The following is a 15,623-nucleotide window of genomic DNA, read 5'->3' as shown; positions in this document are numbered from 1 at the left end:
AAGTAATCCTAACCATCAATTTTTTAACCCTTCAGAGAATAAGGCTCATCATGACCCCAATTGCTTGAGGTTTGGCCCTCCGAACCTCTATAGAATTGCTTATGTCCATTCTCAACAAACTACTCACTGTATATTGTGTTTTATTGCTAAGCACTAATGCAATAATAATGTAATAAGTTTTCTTACAAGGTAATTTCAATTTAATAGTACGGAGACAAATATATAGATAGTGTTTTACAATGACGAATATGGTATTCTATGATGTTATTGTGGATAAGCATCATTTATTGACAATCGAGTTGAATTACATGACCTTCTATATGATTCTGTAGTCTCTGATTATATTGAGTTGTCTTATCGAAGAAGTGAAATTTTTGGATCAAAGCAAGTAGACATAAAAAAGGCAGGTTGTGAAGGTATTGGTAGAGTTATAGAGAAGTTGGTGAGCATAAGATCTATTGACACCATTGTAAGTTTGTCAGTTGCATCTTCTTGCACACATAACAAACCAATTTGAATGCATCGCATAATGTCATGAAAGGATCGTAGTGAACTCATCAATGCAGGATCTATTACATTTTCTGCTGTTCCTTTGTGCCAATTTTTCCAAGCCTACAAGAATTTGACATGTTTAATAAATACAATTTCAACATTATTATTGGTTTCAAACTAAATGACAAACAAGACTTATTTTTACTTACAAAACTTAGGAGGGCCTCCACATTCTCCCCATTTCGGAAACTATTAGCTTTTTTACCACTTACGACTTCCAAAACTAGGACGCCAAAGTTGAAGATGCTTGTTTTACTAGAGAATTGTCCGTGAAATGTATACTCAGGTGCCATATATCCTCTGCAATGGTGAAAATTAGGTCAATACTCAGTTACCAATATATATGGATAAATATTTAGATATGTATAAGACTAAACATGATCATTTTTCAGTTGTTGCAATACTTTGTTCTTTTTTTTTTTTTTTTAAGCATAGCAATAATCTTATGAAACCAATCATTTTTTTTTCAAAAGCTTAATATGTTCCTACTATCCTACGAGTAATTCCATGAGTTTCGTCTTGGATGAATACCTTATCATGCCAAAATCTAATATTTTGGGATTAATCTCTCCATCTAACAAGATATTGCTTGCTTTGAGATCACAGTGAATAATCCTGAGTCGAGAGTTTTCTTGTAGATAAAGAATTCCCTTAGCAACACACCCCTTATGATTGTGTAGCGTCTATCCCAATCCACATTTGAACGATTGATTGGATCTACAAGTTCAGTTAGGTATAAAATGTGATAGATCAAAGATGACAATTTTGCGTAAAAATGACTAGCAATTACATGTATAACCAATTTGTTGTAAAAAGTTTGATTTACTTCAAGTAGAATATTACCAAATAAGAAATGGTCAAGACTTCCATTCTCGACAAATTCATATATAAGAAACAAGTCGCTTCCTTCTGAAGAAAAACCTAAGAGCATCACTAGATTTTTGTGTTGAAGCCTTGCCACTAACAAGACCTCATTCTTAAATTCGAGATCACCTAGCCCTGAAATCATGGTCAACCTTTTTACAGCTATTTGTTGCCCGCTTTGAAGTTTTCCCTGAAAATTAAATTATAAAAAGTAAAATATTAGTTGAATCTCCTCTTCATCAATGAATAGTTTGGATAAGTGCCAATAATCTTAATGGATATGTGAGTTATTTTATCACATCAACGGTCTACTCATATATATTGCCATTTATTTTAATAATTACCTTGTAAACAATGCCACATCCACCTTGCTCGAGCATGTTAGCATCAGAGAAATTGTCTGTTGCAGCTCGAATTGTATCAAAGTCATAGTAGAGGGATTCAAGCGTTCTAATTTCATTATGAGCTTGAAAACATATAAAAGAACATTTTAGGTGAAATCTAGTGAAAGAAAACTAAATAAAGGTTTATGTACGTATATGAGTAGATATATATCTAAAGAAAATTAAACTTACTTTCAAGTTTTTCCATCGATTTATGATTTTGTCTAACTCGTAGGAAGATACCGATGCAAAGAACAACTATTAGACCCACAATAATTGGAACAACAACAATAATGATAGTTTGAGTTGTATTGTCGTCCTTTCCTGCAATATTCAGAATGGAATCGTTGTTAGAATTTTTTTGTTTGAAGTAAAAATCTAAATTTTTCTAGGACATAGTTGATTTGCAACATTAGAATGGTTCAGAAGGACTAGATACTATAATGAACAATCATTTTTTATTTTTTTAATATTATTCAGTGATGTCCAAACATGCCATTAATGTCATTCGATAAGACTACAAGACCATCCTTAACTGTATGGAGATGATCAAATTGCCCACCAGTTCACGCATAGCATATATAGAAGTAGTATCTCTAATGGTACGCCAAAACAGAAGTCAAAGGATTTCCTCACCTGATGGCGCCTGTAGTGGTGGCGGTGGCGGTGGCGCCGACTGAGGAGTATCATCATAGAACAAGTAGGTTTCGTAGCGAAGAAAGCAGCTGGGGCAATGTGAAGCGAATCCCGGTCTTCCACTACAACATCGTGATATAAATTTGAGAAGCCGGATTAAGCAATCACTACAATCATGTGAGTTTAAATCAGGAGTGCACTGTGCTAGTCCATAAATTGTCAAAATATCGGGTCCAGTCGCATTGGCAGCAGCAAACTTCTTGAAAGCGCCACCATAAGCAGCCTGGCTACGGAGACTATCCAATAATGTTCTCAAATCCCTGTTGAACTCTTCTGGACTTGTGGTATTGTCTAATACATACCACGCACCGAGGGGGTAAGTTGCAAGTTTTCCAAATATTGGCTCCTTGGAGTAGCGTAGCATGCATTGACCACTCTCATCCCAAAAGATCGCCTCTTTTTGATGAGGACACAACTGTAAGAGGGCATTCGTAGCATTATTTATACAACTACGACATGTATCGAGCTGAAGGTCTCCTCTACAGAGTGCCATTGCATTTACTCTATCGGAATTTTCTCCATTTGAAGCATTGTAAAATCCATTGCCATCAATATTAGAAGAGATTGAGGAGAGGAGGGTATCGAGATTTGTCTTGTATGTGCTATTACTTGTGTAACTACCATTGTTTAGACACCAGTGACTCTGGGATTTAACCAAAGGCAAAAAGTTTGTCAGACTGAGGAAAATGAAAGCCAGGCGTTTCCCAGAAGACATCACTGTAGTGAAGCGTGTATATATCTCTAATATGGAGAGAAGAAATAAAAGTGAACAAAAATGGAATTAGAATTGGTATGCTTTATAGTTTGAAGTAGGTCTTCTTATATGAATCAATGTCAGATAGTCAACCCATTATTTTCCACTAAGAATTATTGCATCTCTAGAATACCTCGTACAAGTAAAAGATACAAAATGATGAAACACAACATTGAAAAGTTTTTTTTTTTTTTTTTTTTTTTTTTTTTTTTAACCCCAGGTGTCCCAGCTTAGCCGGACTAAATCCTGGACCTCTAGCCCCCGGCCCCTCAGTGACTAGTGGAGGTAAATCGCAGGTTGTGCCCTTGTTGGTTCCCAGGTTCCCACATGACTTTTACTCCTTCCCCAAAGGGACCCTCCTCCATGGTTATTACATCACCAAGCTGCTCCAACCCTTCCTCTGGTTATTACATCACTTGGCTGCTCCAACCAGGAATCGAACTCCCCACACTTGGTTCTAGAGCCCCCCAATGTGATTGTTCCGCCAACTTGGATGTGCCCTGGGGGGGCAACACAACATTGAAAAGTTGATACACGACTGACCGCGTCAAGCAACAGAACTTGTAACTTATTTATTACATCAACAACAAATTAAAATTTTCACAAAAAAAATAAAATAAAAATCTGAAGTCATGTACACATCAATAAGTATGTGTGATTATTTTATGAAAGTAACCCAAGTTCTCTTATATTAATTGGAGTTTATATGGTGTCTTAATAGGTTAACTTTTTTAATGAGTGAAATGCAAGTCCTTGTATATTGATTATTATTTTCATATTTAAACAACGTGAGATTGTACAATTGATATGCCTTTAGTAAATCACTTGAGAACACAAATCTTGAAATTGAATTAATTGATCGAGTTTCAGATGGATCGAATTGTTCCTTTAAATTTTTTAAGCTCTAATATCATATTAGGTCTTGAAATTCCACTTTAAAAAGGTTGATTTGGTTACAAAAAAGTAGTCCAAACCCCTATATAGATTTATATTTTCGTATTTAGACGAGGTTGTCCTTAATACTTGATCCCATGTTACGTCTTAATTTTGAAAGGTATTTAAGTCAGATCCTAATTAAGTAGATTGTACCCCTCGTCCACGTCTTTTCCGTGGAAAAGGGGGGATTGGGGGTCGTTGGTAGTTTTCAACAATAATAAATTAACCATTATTTTCAAGTCTAAAGCATAATTTCTTGTTTTCAGTTTTCAGCAATTGACTAGGACTTGAATAATCCATAGCTTCACACTACTTTTATGTATGGAAAATTAAGGGTAATTGACGGGGGAAAGAATATGGAAAATGTGCAAGAAGAAAAGGAGGAAGGAAGGCTTATTTTTCCATAATTGACCATTTCAAACTAGTTTTTACTTCTTTCTACACCACAATTCAAGCTAAACTTTCCACCCTCGCATCATTAAACATTTAGCCTGTTTGGTAAACATTATTTTCATACTTTTTTTCTACATACTCATTTGAACCACATGTTCGCACAATAAAATATTCTACACGTAAACTCATAATTTTTTCTACTTTTTAACTATACATTCTCCTAAAAAATACTATTCAGAACTCTACTTTCCCCAACATAATGGTTGTTAAACAGGGGCATAACTTCGTGGAAATTGATTTTCTACCAATATTTGAAATTTGCCAAAGCATTAGTAGAATTCAAAATTTCACCTTAATGGATACAATGATGTGAATATGAAAAAATCGTCAACCAAAATTGCATTGTATTTAATGTTTCTATCAGTGGCTAATAAGGCCGGCCCCCCAAATTAATTAATATTAGAACTTTTTCCCATTAGAGAACCAACACACGTAGGAGGTTTGATTACCCCAGGAGATACATCAATAAAATTTTTCTCCTTTAACAAAGTAATTAACTTCGGATGGGGATGCCCAAGTCTTTGATGCCAATAGTTCGAGCCGAACAACTTTTCCTTATTGCGCTCAAAGTTTGATGAAAGATGTCATCCAAGGAATAAAGCTAACCCTTCTTACACTCCCTGCAATTATCATTTGGTTTCGGTCTTTAACGACAACTCAAAAGAACAACAATTTATCTGAAGTAAACTTTTCACTTTATACTGAGTTATTTTTCAAACTAGGACTAAAAGAACAATATTTTAGTTTAAAACTTTTCCTTTGTCATAACATTTGAATCACACGAGAAATATGTAAACCATTTCCATCGCCAATGTTGTGTTTTAATCCTCGCAAAGATGACATCGTAGATAAGTAACATATAATGAGCAAATTGAGAATTTCACGGTGACTGCTTACCTATTAATCACTTTAATTAAAACTAACCTTAATTAAGAACAAAGATTTACTAAGAAGGTGTGGTCCAAAATTATCTCTTTTCACACTTTTTTTAGTACGTTATATACATTAAAATTAGCATAGAAAGCATCTCTGCAGTTAGCACTCCTTTTTCAAAGGATTTTATACACTTGAAGAAGCGTTAAATTTTTGTAGAGAAATTATAGTATTCAACTTATTTATATCTAAAAAAGTTAGACAGACCATGCAAACTACTACTTTTCAAGCATCATCTTCATCCTCGTCTATACAACTTTGATATAGTTGTGAAGCTATGACCAAAGTTGTTAGAAATTTGAATCTTAAAAAGCATTAATTAGAAAAAGGACTACAAATCCTTGAAGATGAAATCTCTTTGTTCCAACAGACTATTAGTAAATATCAAAATAAGATTCTTCAATTACAAGATAGTTTAAAAAGATGAGTCCTAGAGATACTCTTGAAAGACCCATTTCTAAAGACATTGCTTCCACACATAAAAATTATTCTTATAAAATAGAAAGATTTATTGAACTAAAAGATTCTACAACTACAGGGCAAGAAAAGACTTTACATGGATTAGAACAAAAAATTGGTGATTCTGCCAATATTGTTCGAAGTTCTATATACAATTCAGTTGTATAAGAGATTATCGACTTTTCTCAAATTTTAAGCTACTATCACAATGAAAATAGATACTTTGTTAAACATGATCCCCAATACGAATTAACCAAAAATTCAATTTTTTTTTTAAACATAATCACACTACAATTTTCTTTGATTATATAATCCTTGAAAAAGAAGACATTTTTTTTATCCAACTTTACAATTTGGTATAATAGAGACTATATATGTATCTTTTATCAAGAAACTCCGATACTGAGAGATAGATGACTCAATGATTTACTTCTTGATCTGTAAAGAGGAGTCACCTCTATTTCTATTTAAGGCGAATAAAATGTGGCTTTCTATAACAGTTAATCTACCAATTTCTCAATTTTCTAGACAAATATTAATAAACTTTCTAAAACTTTCTACGGAACAACAAAGCAGAGTAGATAAAGTATAATTGTCTAATGGCATAAAATATTAGGGCTTAAAAACAATATATTTGTAATGACATTAGAGTACTTTACTGTTTAACAAATTATTATTATTACTACTACTACTACTAATATTATTTTTTTATTTTTTATTTTTTATTTTTTTAAACTCTCTCAACTTTTTTATTGACCTTCTGAGAAAGGCTTAAAACTATAATTAAAAAAAATTTCATCATGTTTAAAAATGCTTGAACAAACTCTCAAGATTAGGGTACAAAACAGCCAGTCTAACTTAGAGGATTACTTTATCTTTTTAATCATGGAATCCAAAATAAAGAGGCTAAGAGCATTGACTAAAAAATATAACCTTTTATAAATAAATTAATTGCTTACTTCGTGTTTCTTGTGTTAGGCCGTACCAGAAAATAAATAAATAAAGTAAAAGAAAATTACAAGCAAGGAGAAGTATGAAAAGAACTTACTTTATTCAGGAGTCTTTGAATGTATAGAGATGTCTTTGAATTTACAAAGATTGTGAGAGGAAATTTTAAGTACAAAGGTTATAGTGTGCTTTGTTTTGCTTGTTATATGAAGGACTAATGTTTATATCTCTAGTTTTACGTGCTAATTTATGACCATCAACACAAACATGGAATTGGTCAGACCTATCAGTAAATAATATAACATGTAGAAGTTGTGTTGTTCACAATGGGGATATCATTATGATAAACAGTATACAAATCATGAACGAAGAACACAAGTCCACTTAGTGGGTAATTATGTATCAATAAGAGCAAAAGTAACCATAACAATGAATATGCATATTCATAGAAGTTAACGCGGGTATAACTCACCCATTGAAACATCATTTGTTGATAAATGAGCATTACTATTTGATTGATCATTGGATGAACCGTTCTCACGAGGGAGTGAATTTTTCAGATCAAAGCTACCAAGCAAGAAAAATGCAGATTGTAGAGGTACCGGCAAAGTTAAGGAAGAGCTAGAGAGCATAAGAACCACCGATGCCATTGTGGGTCGATTGGTTGAATTCTCTTGAACACAAAGCAAGCCAATGTGCATGCATCGCAAAATATCACGTAACGAACTTAAAGAAGCCTCAACACAGGATCTATTATATTTGCAACTGTTCCTTCATGCCAATTTTTCCAGACCTGTGAGAATTGGAATATATACTTAAATACAATAACGATGTTATTCTTGCTAAAGTCAAATTGAGAAGATCCGTGCTCTCTCTATTTCTAAAATTATTGGTTTTTTGACCGCATATGATTTCAAGAACTAGGACGCCAAAGCTAAAGATATCTGATTTAACAGAGAATTGTCCATGTATTACGTACTCAGGTGCCATATATCCACTGTGATAGTTAGTTTGTAGACATATCATTAGTGTTGAAGTCATTTAAATAACCTTCTAACTATGTTTAATGCAAAAAGATCAAATTTTTAGTTTTGTTGATCACTTAATAAATTCTTATTATGCATAGTATGCGCTTTGTAGAAATAAACTAAAAGATACTTCAAGACTATAAAGTTAACTAAAGTGCTTCCTAGGTTCCTACGATTTTGCTAGTTCTGTGTTGAGTTTCTTTTTGGGACAAATAATCTTGCCATGCCAAAATCTGAAATTTTTGGTTTCATCTCCCCATCTAAAAGAACATTGTTAGCTTTGAGATTGTTAGAATATTTTGAATGATGAATGAAAAGTTAGTTACGTTTTGAATGTTCACTACATCAGTTTCATCAGTTTGAATGCATGTTGAATGCTGTCAGTTTCATCATTTTGAATGCATGTTGAATGCGTATGAAAATATCAGTAACTTCCCATTTGAAATATGTCGGTTTCACCCTATTCATTCATCCATGTTGTAACTTCCCATTTGAAATATGTCGGTTTCACCCTATTCATTCATCCATGTTGTAACTTCCCATTTGAAATATGTCGGTTTCACCCTATTCATTCATCCATGTTGTAACTTCCCATTTGAAATATGTCGGTTTCACCCTATTCATTCATCCATGTTGTAACTTCCCATTTGAAATATGTCGGTTTCACCCTATTCATTCATTCATGTTGTAACTCCCTATTCAATGTATTTATGAGCAAGCTCCTCCTATATTGGTATAAATTTTTGGTTTTTTTTTTCTTTTCTTTGCTAAAGTTCTTTGAGAGATAGACACAGCTAGTTCATAGGTCGGTAACGTTGTGCAGCGTGAACCGTCAACCGATTGTATCCGGGGAATCGAACACCGATTAACTCCTCTTGCACTCCGGTGAGGCGGCGAATTCGATTTAAGGAAACCGTGTAAACACGGGCCTTCGGTTTTGGTTGATTTATTCTGATTCTCCAATTTTTCCCTACAGAGATCACGGTGAATGATCCGGAGCCGAGAATCTTCATGTAGATAAAGAAGCCCCTTAGCAACACCCCCTATGATTATATAACGCTTTCCCCAATCCAAATATGGATGCTTGTTGGGATCTACAAATCCGTTAAGCATATATGACATTTTGAAGACTCAAATGAGGATAATTATGCTATAAATAAATAGCAATGCATACACTTGCAATACAAGAAATATGATTTGCTTAAAATAATCTCAAATTGTTACCGAATATGAAGCGGTCAAGACTCCCATTTTGAACCCATTCGTAAATAAGAAGCCTTTCTCTTCCTTCAACAGGGAAACCCAAGAGCCTAACCAAATTCCTGTGTTGAAGTCTTGTTAATAAGAAGACCTCGTTCTTAAATTCCAAGTCCCCTTGTCCTAGATCCTTGGACAATCTTTTCACTGCGATTTCAATTCCTTTTGGCATTTTCCCTTGATATTAAATCACAAGAAGTAAAAATCATCTAAACTCTCTCTATCGATGAACTTTGATTAGTACATCACCACTCTAAATATATGACATGTTAATATGTATGCCCATCACCGAGTACTTATTCCTATATATTGAATCATTTCACCTAAAAATGACATACCTTGTAAACAACACCAAATCCACCTTGTCCCAACTTGTTAGCATCAGAGACATTTTCCGTTGCAGTTCTTATTGTACTAAAGTCATATTGTAGGGATTCAATAGTACTAGTCTCATTGTCTGCTCGACCAAATTATAGAAAAACAGTTCTGGTGAATTGTAGTTGAAAGATAACATTGAGATTGATGTACATAAAATTAGAAAACTAAACTTACTTTCAATTTTCTCCAATGGCTTATGCGTTTTTTTGGTTCTTGGGATGATGCCAACGCAAAGACCAAGTATTAAACAAACAACAATGGGAACAATAACAATGATGACAGTTCGAGTTGTATTATCCTCCTTTCCTGCAACATTCAAAATAAAAGAACTTTCGATCAATATTCCTTGGCTCCCTGTATGTCAGAAAAGGTTAGTGATGTATATGCGACTACGGGCAAATATTGATGACTTTAAAGACAATTAAAATGTAGTGCAACTAATAAAAAAGTGTAGTATGAATATAATTATAAAATATTAAAAAATGCGGGTTGTAACTAACAAAATTTGTGGTATGAATATAACAATCATTTACTTTAATCAAGTCTCTACAGCCAACTTTACTAGTATGACATTAGCCGAACTAATAGACTTACAAAGTGACTTCATAAAACATAATAATAATAATAATAATAATAATAATAATAATAATAATAATAAAGTACTTCAATAAAAAAATAAAAAATAAAAAATCCTTGCCTCTTCCTTGGACGGGAAAGATCTTGTTGAAATGGTCAGTGATGGGGATTTTTACCTGCTAAGTACGCACCTTCTCCTTAAAATTTCAAAGCATAAATAATGCCAAATTCATTGATTTCCCAAAGAATTTTTCCTCCTGTACATAAGTCGGATTCACAAAACCCAGCCAGATAACTCACAAATGGTGGACCCCCACCTGAATAAAAAATTCCAAAAATTAACGCACCCACCTCCCATTGTGTATGATCTGTAAAATCCTTGAATCTAGATTTACTCACTTGTCTGGTGACCACAAATTTCTAATGACAATTACATAAATGATTATTTAATGAAGATTTAGATGGTTTCTACTATTAGTATTGATTTGCAACTATCATAAAAGGGACTTGCACATTTATAAAGGTTTGGGTTCAACCTACCATTAGGGAAATAGCTTTGGAACAAATAGTACATTTTTTTCCGCTTTATTCAATAAAATATATTCCGGAACAAAAAAAAAAATTAGGATTTACCAAGAGAACGTCCTTACCAGGTGGTGGTGGCGGCGGCGACAGCAACGGCGGCGGCATTGGTGATGCTATTGTCTTGAGTATTTCAACTATAGTCTCATTGTAGAAGTTAAAATCAGTTCCAAAGCGAAGATAGCAACTAGGCCTAAGGATTCCAACTCTAGCCGCGTCATCACAACATTCTCGAATGAGTAAAACAGAATTTTTTAAGCAATCATCACATTCCTTTGGTGTTATATCAGGCGTACACTGCTCAAATGCATAAGTTGTCTCATAATCTCGGTTAACTCGACTAGCTGCAGCAAATTTCTTGGGGGAGCTATTATAGGCAGTCTGGTTTCGAAGACTATCCAACAATATGTTAAGCTCCTGGTAAAACTTGTCTAGATTTGTGAGTTTTTCCTCACTATAACCCCAGTCAAAAGGAGAATACGCTAGAGTTCCGAAGATAGTCTCGTTGGAGTGTTGTACCATGCAAAATTCGTGCCACAAAGTTGCCTGTTTTTTATTCGGACACTTCTTTAAGATTTCAGCTGTAGCATTTTTGACATAATCACGGCATTTATAAGGCTGAAGATCTGCTCTACAGAGCGCAATGACATTGACTCTATCGAAATTTTCTCCGGTTGAAGCATTGTAGAATCCATTGTTGTCAATACTAGGCGAGACAGTGGAGAGGAGGGTATCAAGGTTTGTCTTGTACGTGCTTTTACTTGTGTAATTACCGTTATCTAGACATTTATAATTGAAATGAATTGTTGTTGGGAACTCGGATTTGACAGTAACAACAAGGTTTATCAGACAAAGGGCCCATTTGAGATGAATTTTGAAAAGCCAAAAGGAGCTTTTGAGAGCCAAAAGCCTCTTTTGGACTGTTTGGCTATTTTTGTTTAAAGTGCTTTTGGAGGTTAGAAGAGTTTTTAGAGGAAGCTGATTTTTTTGGCTTCCTCCAAAAGCACTTCCGAAATGGGAAGTGATTTTAAATATTAATTTTCAAACAAAAATTAAAATAGCTTTCTCCGAAAGCTCTTCTACAAAAAGCAAAAGCCAAAGTAAAAGCCGTGCCAAACGAGCCCAAATTGGGATCATGAAATTAGGAAGCCATTTCTGAGAACTCAATAAACCTATTTGATTTGGAAAAAAAAAATCTCACTTGGTGTAAAATTTTACAGATCACACACAATGGGGGGTGGGTGCGTTAATTTTTGGAATTTTTTATTCAAATGGGGCCCACCATTTGTGAGTTATCTGACTGGGTTTTGTGAATCCTACTTATGTACAGAAGGAGAAATTCTTTGGGAAATCAATGAATTTGGCATTATTTATTCTTTGAAATTTTAAGGAGAAGGTGCGTACTTAGTAGGTAAAAATCCCCATCACTGACCATTTCAACAAGATCTTTCCCGTCCAAGGAAGAGGTAAGGATTTTTTATTTTTTATTTTTTTTATGCGCTTAATAAGTGTAGTTTAAAAAAAAAAAAAAAAAAAAGGGAAAAAATCATGATTGTGAGAACGAGTAACTTAAAAGTAAATTTGATTTATTTTAACACAGCCAAACATGTTTTATTCTATCGCTTATATCTATTTTACAGAGTTAATTGATTCGATTTTTACAGCTTAATTGTAATTAAGTTAACTTTTCGCAACATTTTACAACAAACAGGAACCTAGTTATCTCCTTGTCATAAACAAGTTTGGACAGTGAAAAGAGGAACAGCCTAGCTGTCTACAAAGTGCCCAATTATGCTACACTACCACAAAATTTGACACATTGATTGACACAATACACTCACAAGAGAGGTCGGCATTATTTTATTTGTGTGGGACCCACACCTCGGCTGTGAGTGTGGTGTCATCCTTTGTGTTAACCATTATGTTTGTTTGGCATTTTCCTAATTGCGGTGACGTTGAATTCAAATAACTCTTTGGAGACCTATGTATCGAGATCTTCATGAAAAATCGGTGAACCATTGTAAATTTAATCATTCAAATTCTCTCCTTTATTAAGACTCAATTAAATGTGGTCTATGGTTTGATTAGCTCATCTCTTTCATTTGGCCATCAATTAGATTTCAAAATCAACTCTCCTTTTCTCAAACTCAATACTCCCTCACATTATTTAATTAAGCCGTGTATTATTTTATTCATGTATCGATAATAGGTCCATGCATTTAATACCCATCTCAGTTAAATAATGATAAGAGAGTACTTAAGTTTAGTACTAAAAAAATTTCCCCGTCGATAAATTGTTTTCTGTGTAACATGTCATATCATTTCCTAATTGTTCAGTCTTGACTCCAATTAACCATCTGAAGCTTTTTCAATATCTTGATGGAATCACCGTATAACACGCTAGTGTCAATCTTGAAATTATATTGCTTTTTTTATAATCAGCCATATCGAATTGTTCGTTTTGACATTTTAGACTCAATCTTTTAAGGTTCCATCTAGTAATTCAAATCCTTGTAGGTTTGTCATCTTTTCATGTTTAAATCATGAAGAATTTTACCCTTATAACCTGTTTGGGAGTGATTTTTTTTATCGTTATTTTACTATTATAGCCGTCATATTTGACTTCTTCTCTCACAGGTGGACCTCACTTTTTTCCTGACGGTCAAAAAATCAATTCTCAAAATCACTCCCAAACAGACTCTTAATTATAAGACATATCGAGAACTAAAAAATATTCATGAAATGTCTAGAGCTTAATTACCTCAAGGTTTGATGCCTACCAAAATTAAGGAATTTAGATTGGCTAAAAACACTATTCCCCCTTTTTTTTTTAAATAAATTTTAGTAATAGTAATTTTTTGGAGAATGTATAGTTAAAAAGTAATAAAACTTTAGGTTTATGTTAAAATTATTTTATTAAAAGAATATGTACAAAGAAAAATAGAGCTTAAATTGAGGCTTAATTTTCCGTGATTGACTGACTTGGATAATTCAAACTTTCACACCACCTTTATGGATTGAAGTTGAGAGCTATGGTTGAGACGGAAGTGCAAATGGACAAGTGCGAAACATGGGAGGTATTTTCCAATCATTGACCATTCCAATTCTTTTATTTTTATTTTTATTTTTGAGTTAGTTTGCGTTTATTATTAAGTAGAACTGATATAATACGTCAATGAGATGAGTTTAAACCTCTTTATTCATTCATCATTAATTTTAATGGAAATAATTTATTTATTCATGCGTAAAAATGTTTACAGTTAAGAGTCTATTTGCTTTTTGGAATAATATTTTAATGGAGAATTTATAGTTAAAAAATAAGGACAAGTTTTAGAGCTGGGCGTAATATTATTTATTGAAAAAATATTTTCAAAGCATACCAAATATTGTTACTTAAGAAATACTAATTCTCCGCTAAATGAAAAATTGAAGCACTACCTCTAATTGCTTAACTTAAGTGAAAATGGCTTGGAGGCAAGAACTATATATAGCAATAAGAGACCCACCAATATTTAAATGCTTATTTAGGTTACAATCATAAAAAATCATATTCTAAACATTTGACATATCTTAGTCTAATAGAAGGAATATCTGCAAAGATATTCTCACTCTTTTGCCTTGGGGGCTTCTATTCATTCGAGTTAGGCTTCATTAGTTTCGAAAAATGTTTAAATTCAATAATGTTTGGAAAGTTCATTTTCTAGAACACATTAGCGAAGTTTGTAGGTCATTCACTATGTGCCTTTCTACGTTAACACTTTTAAGAAATTTTAAACTGTCCAAAAATAGAAGAATGACGTTTAAGTAAATTTTGCATCAAATTATCTCGAGAGTTAGGCTTGATTAGTTTCGAAAAATGTTTAAATTCAATAATGTTTGGAAAGTTCGTTTTCTAGAACTCATTAATGAAGTTTGTAGGTCCTTCACTATGTGCCTTTCTACATTAACACTTTTAAGAAATTTTAAACTGTCCAAAAATAAAAGAATGATGTTTAAGTAAATTTTATATCAAGTTATCTCGAGAGAAAGTCAACATAAGGAATATTGGTTATCCACATAAATCAAGTGTAAACAGGTAATTGAAGATTAAATAAGGTTACCAATGGTAGATTCGGGATCCAAATGCCTCTTGTGATTCAATTAAATTCCAAGTTTGTTTACTTATTTTAATTGCTTATTTAAATTTCAATAATTAATAGTGCATATTTCATTAGTGCTGGTCATTAACTAGACTTATTAAGTAGATAATTAGTATTCGTGAGAGGATACATCAGTTTATTACATATTACTATCTGTCTACTTGTTGAATAAACTCACCTTTTAGGAGACTTCATATTCATATACACTTTCTTTATCCCTTAGTTCATATGTCTATTAACCCCCAGTTTTCCCTATTCAGCTTTCTCGCGTCTGGGGTACTGAAACTAGACCTTAATGTTAGGGTGTGATAAACGTTAGAGGTTAACGGGACATGAACTTTTGGGATTTTTTTTTATTTTATTTTTTTTAACCGTGAGTGTCCAGACCAGCTTACGCGCAACTCAACTAATTGCACGGGACTCTGAAATTTACTGTTGGATACTCACCTCAATGGCTCTGAGAGAACTTGAACTGGTGACCATTGGGGAACAAACCCAAGGCCTTGAGCTACCCGTCAGAGTTAAAAACTTTTGGATGTGTGATATCTCTCTATCGATCTCATTCTTTCTATTTTTTTATTTTTAATTTTTTAATTTTAGTTTTGTTGGGCTGTGATGACCAATGACCTTTTCTTTTTCTGGGCTGTGATGACAAATGGGCTAAAAGCCCAATAACTGTTTTTTA

General features: G+C 33.3%; 1 protein-coding gene and 2 pseudogenes across 1 annotated transcript; all 3 read right to left on the bottom strand.

Annotated features, from left to right (window-relative positions):
* Window positions 1-256: 256 nt before the first annotated feature.
* LOC111400686 lies at window positions 257-3,229 on the bottom strand (annotated as a pseudogene).
* A 2,567-nt stretch (window positions 3,230-5,796) lies between these two features.
* LOC111400685 lies at window positions 5,797-10,791 on the bottom strand (annotated as a pseudogene).
* An 11-nt stretch (window positions 10,792-10,802) lies between these two features.
* Window positions 10,803-15,133, bottom strand: LOC111400684 (cysteine-rich repeat secretory protein 38-like). The gene is made up of 2 exons (XM_023028078.1): window positions 15,117-15,133; window positions 10,803-11,727 (listed from the first exon to the last, which is right to left on the bottom strand). The coding sequence occupies exons 1-2, from the start codon at window positions 15,131-15,133 to the stop codon at window positions 10,803-10,805; spliced, it is 942 nt and encodes a 313-aa protein (XP_022883846.1).
* Window positions 15,134-15,623: the final 490 nt, after the last annotated feature.

This window comes from Olea europaea, chromosome 10 (genome assembly GCF_002742605.1).
Source record: "Olea europaea var. sylvestris chromosome 10, O_europaea_v1, whole genome shotgun sequence".
NCBI classification, from domain to species: Eukaryota; Viridiplantae; Streptophyta; class Magnoliopsida; order Lamiales; family Oleaceae; genus Olea; species Olea europaea.
Note: the sequence above shows the minus strand (reverse complement) of the source record. Positions and strands in the feature narration are given on the sequence as shown.